The sequence below is a fragment of the Zingiber officinale genome, chromosome 8A (genome assembly GCF_018446385.1).
Source record: "Zingiber officinale cultivar Zhangliang chromosome 8A, Zo_v1.1, whole genome shotgun sequence".
NCBI classification, from domain to species: domain Eukaryota; kingdom Viridiplantae; phylum Streptophyta; class Magnoliopsida; order Zingiberales; family Zingiberaceae; genus Zingiber; species Zingiber officinale.
This window is the reverse complement of record NC_056000.1, coordinates 94,545,784-94,550,683: the sequence shown is the minus strand read 5'-3', so window position 1 is coordinate 94,550,683 and position 4,900 is coordinate 94,545,784. Positions and strand designations below refer to the sequence as shown.

General features: G+C 47.5%; 1 protein-coding gene across 1 annotated transcript; it reads right to left on the bottom strand.

Annotated features, from left to right (window-relative positions):
- Positions 1–630: 630 nt before the first annotated feature.
- Positions 631–4,358, bottom strand: LOC122011075. The gene is made up of 3 exons (XM_042567512.1): positions 3,842–4,358; positions 2,247–2,380; positions 631–2,097 (listed from the first exon to the last, which is right to left on the bottom strand). Exons 1-3 carry the CDS (start codon positions 4,356–4,358, stop codon positions 631–633), a joined length of 2,118 nt encoding a protein of 705 aa, XP_042423446.1.
- Positions 4,359–4,900: the final 542 nt, after the last annotated feature.

Genomic DNA, 4,900 nt, shown 5'->3' with positions numbered 1-4,900 from the left:
TCCACCTCCTGAATTCTTAGACCATGATCGGATCCTCAAAGAGATACCGGATGAGATATTTGCTCCTTTCAAATGACATTTTTTGGCTTCTTGTACATAATGACTTGAGAATGGCTTGTAAAGTATCTTACTGTTTCTCTGTTTGCCTTCCAAGACTTGCTTTATTAATATTGTTTAGCTTCGTTATAGAAAGTATTAGGACATATAGTTTCTGCTTTCACCTCTTTCGCTTTCTCTTATCTGCCTTTCCCCGGTCTGCTAACCCCATCTGTGACATGTCACAGCCCGACTTATTACTCTGTCTACACTTCTTGGCTTGTCTCTTCAAACTCTATAAGGTCGCAGGTAATTAACGCTCCAAGGTCGATCCAGCCTCTTATCCCGTTTATCTTGTAAATAATAGGCTCCGGATGCCAACTTTTTAATGACTTTATAATGTCCATCCCATTGTGGTGTCATCTTAGTCACGTCTCCCACTGGCTTGATTTGCTTCCAGACTAGATCTCCTTCTCCAAAGAATCGAGGAACTACTCTTCTGTTGTAATTCTGTCTCATTCTTTGTCGATAAGCCTCCAGCTGAGCCACCGTTTGGTCGCCGGTCTCGCTAATAAGATCCAGTTCAGCTAACCGTCATTCCGTGTTTCCTTCATCGTATAGTGTCCTTCTGACCGACGGCACTCCAATTTCTATGGGTACCACGGCCTCATTGCCATAAACCAAGTGAAAGGGTGTCAGACCTGTGCTCTCCCGAGGTGTTGTACGATATGCCCACAGAATGCTAGGCAGCTCTTCCACCCAATTGCCTCCGACATGATCCAGCTTGACCTTCAAACCTCGCACTATCTCTTTGTTGATTTCCTCGGTTTGACCATTTCTTTGAGGATAAGCTACTGAAGTGAAGGCTTGCGTTATGTCAAATCCCTTGCACCAGGCCTGGATTCTTTGTCCTTGAAATTGCCTTCCATTGTCAGACACCATCTTGTGGGGAATACCAAACCTACAAAGGATGTTCTTCCACAAGAATTGAATGACAGAATCTTCTGTGATACGGGCCAGGGCTTCTGCTTCTACCCACTTAGAAAAATAGTCCACGACCACCAATAAGAAGCGCCTCTGACCTGGTGCCATCGGAAATGGTCCCACGATATCCATGCCCCATTGATCAAAAGGGCAGGACACTATAGACGTTCTCAATTGGGACGTAGGGCGATGTGTCAAGTTTTGATGTTTCTGGCAGGACAAGCATGTGTTCACCAACTTGTGAGCATCCCTCTGTAAAGTAAGCCAGAAATACCCGGCCAGGAGCACCTTGCGAGATAATGTCTGACCGCCTACATGACTGCCACAGCATCCTAGATGTATTTCTCGCAAGGTCTGGTCGGCTTCCTCCATACTCAAGCATTTAAGTAAGGGCCGAGAGAAGGACCTCTTGTAGAGCTGGTCCCCAATCATGACATAAGCATGAGCCTGCCTCCTTATCAATCGAGATTCTTCGGGATATGTAGGTAAGATACCTTGCCTGAGATAACTGATCATGGGTGCCCGCCAATCAATAGTTGCTTCTGCATTGTTTTGCAAATCTATCTGGGCTATCAGAAAGGTTTGTGCCGTTGACCTATCCAGCACCCAAGTAGTTAAGGAACTGACCATCTTTGCCAATTCGTCTGCTCGCTCATTCTCCGACCTGGGTATCTTTGTCACAGTGACCTCTGCAAATTCTGCCTTCATCTTCTCATAAGCTTCCCGATACATTTGCAATTTATCACAATTTATAACAAAGTTGTCGGTAACTTGCTGAGTCACCAACTGTGAATCTGAATAGATGATTACTCGAGCGACCCCGACATGCCAGGCTGCTTGCAGTCCAACCAACAAAGCCTCATACTCTGCCTCATTGTTAGTGGCTCGAAAATTCAATCGAACCGCCAACTGGAGTATATCTCCTTGAGGAGATATTACTAAGACCTCGACCCCGCTTCCATGATGATTCGAAGACCCATCCACATAGATCTTCCACGTTTCTTCAGGGCTGGTTTGATGTACCTCTGTCAAGAAATTTGCCAAGGTTTGTGCCTTTATAGCGGTGCGAGGCTGATACTGTATGTCATATTCTCCCAACTCTGTGGTCCATTAATAAGCCGACCTGCGACTTCTACATTGGTCAGTGCTCTTCCCATGGTGCTATTGGTTAAGATTGTGATTGGATGCGATAAAAAGTAAGGTCGCAACCGCCGAGCCATAAGAACCAGTCCGTAAACCAACTTCTCGAGTGTCGTGTATCGGGACTCGGCTCCTTTCAACAAATGGCTGAAGAAATACACCGGCCATTGTACATTGTCATTTTCTTTAATGAGCACGGCCCCCACAGCCTCAAGGGTGGCTGAAAAGTAAACCCATAAGGGTTCTCCTACAACTGGCTTAAAAAGAGAGGGAAGAGTCTCTAACTACTTCTTCAGCTCTTCAAAAGCTTTAGTGCATTCTTCATCCCACTGGAACTTGGAGGCCTTCCTTAGCACCTTGAAAAAAGGAGCAGCTCGATCTGCGGATCTGGAGATGAATCTTGACAGGGCTGTTATTCTGTCGACCAGCTTCTGGGCTTCTTTTAAATTCTGAGAAGGCTGCATATCCTTGAGTGCTTGAACTTTTTTCGGATTGACTTCTATTCCTCGCTCAGTCACCAGGTAACCCAAGAATTTTCCTCCTTTAGCCCCGAATAAGCATTTCAAGGGATTGAGTTTCAACCCATACTGTCGGAGAGTCCTGCATGTTTCCTCCACATCTTTGATCAAGTTTTCGGCCAGCGAGGATTTGATGAGTATGTCGTCTACATAGACCTCCACATTTCGCTCGATCTGCTCCCGGAAGATTTTATCCATCATTCGCTGGTATGTGGCTCCGACGTTCTTGAGGCCAAAGGGCATGACAGTATAACAGAAAGTACCGTCAGCCGTAATAAAACTAACCTTCTCTTGATCTTCTCGGGCTAGAGGTATCTGATGATACCCCTGGTAGGCGCCCAGCATACATATTCTTTCGCATCCGGCTGTGGAATCTACCATTTGATCAATCCGGGGCAGAGGATAACAGTCTTTGGGGTTGACCCGATTGAGGTCCCGGAAGAAAATACATACTCTCCACTTATTGTTGGGCTTCTTTACCAAGACTACATTGGAGAGCCAGGATGGGAACTAAACCTCCCGAACATGTCCTGCTTTTTTGAGCTGATCTACCTCAGCTCTTATTATTTTATTCTGGTCAGTTGAGAAATTTCTTTTCTTTTGCTTCACGGGCCGGGAGTCAGGTAACAGATGCAACTTATGCTCAGCCACCTCTGGCTTGACCCTAGGAAGTTCCTCAATAGACCAGGCAAAGACATCCCGATTGCGGATTAAACACTGAATTAATTCTTCTTTGAGGGGAGAAGGAAGGTCGCTCGCCACCCGGGTCAGACTTTCAGGTCGCTCAGCGTGCAATTGTACTTCTTCCCAAGGGATGGACTCCTCAACTATGGGGAGAGGCTCCTCTTGAACGACATGAACACCTCCATCCTGCATCCTTTGATTTTTCCGAGCTTCAACTCGGACTATGTCAATATAGCACCGCCGAGAAACTTTCTGTTCTCCTTTAACTTCCCCGACCTGCTCACCCATAGGAAACTTAATTTTTTGGTGAAAGGTCGAGACAGCAGCCCTAAATTCATGCAGGGCGGGCTTCCCTAGGATAACGTTGTAAGAAGAAGGGGAGTCTACTACTATAAACGTGCTCCTCCTCGTTCGCACCAGTGGCTCGGTGCCCAAAGATATAGCCAGCTTAATCTGACCCATAGGCTTCACTTCATTACCTGTGAATCCATATAAAGATGTAGCTACTGGCTGAAGTTCAGCAGCATCAATCTGCATCTCTTCAAATGCAGTCCTAAATAAAATGTTGACCGAGCTCCCAGTGTCAACAAAAACCCGAGTCACTCGGCTATTGGCAATGACGGCTTTGATGATGAGCGCATCGTCATGAGGCAACTCCAGCCCCTCCAGGTCTGCTGGCCCAAAGCTAATAACAGGGCCAGCAGCTTGCTCCTTACTGCATTCGACGGCATGAACCTCCAAGCGCCGAACATGAGACTTACGTGCCCTCCCTGAATCTCCGTCAGTCAGCCCTCCAGAGATCATGCCGATTTCTCTGACAGCTGCATTGCCTCTGTTCTTGACCTCCCGTGATCCTTCTGGCTCCTTTCCCCGGCCAGGCTGATGAGTGCTAGGTCTCGCGAGGTCGGGACGAGGTTGTCTGACCTGTCCTGCCCCCTTTTGTTCCTCCATCATCTTGATCAACTGAGGAGCTAGCTCGGGCAGAGGCAATCCCATCTCGGCAGCCCGCTTGGAGTCTCGAGCGAGCTAAAAGCAACGGTTAGTATCATGCGTACGTGCCCTATGATAGGTACAATACCGATTACTCCCTGGCCTTGGTCGAGGGATATGTACAGCAGCAACTCGAGGGGCAGGTCGAATTTCGTGCCCGTGATGAAAGGCAGGTCTGGCTTCCCGGACTCACGGTAGAGGTCGAGGGGGTGGTTGAGGCACTCTTCTTTCTTGCTTGGTGGAAGGAAGTGGTCTTTTGACCTTCCTTCGAGCTGCTTGCGCTTCTTCCACCTTGATGTAGGAAGCAGCTTTTTCCACCATCTCATCAAAATTCCGAGCGGGATTTTTGATGAGATCCCTGAAGAACTCTCCCTCCCCCAATCCATGAGAAAAGGCGCTCATCAGAATCTCTGAAGTGGCAGTGGGGACATCTTGAGCTACTTGATTAAAGCGGTTGATATAACTTCTCAGGGGCTCGGTCGGCCCCTGCTTTAGTGCGAAAAGACAATGATCTGTCTTCCGATATTTCTTACTGCTAGCAAATCGGC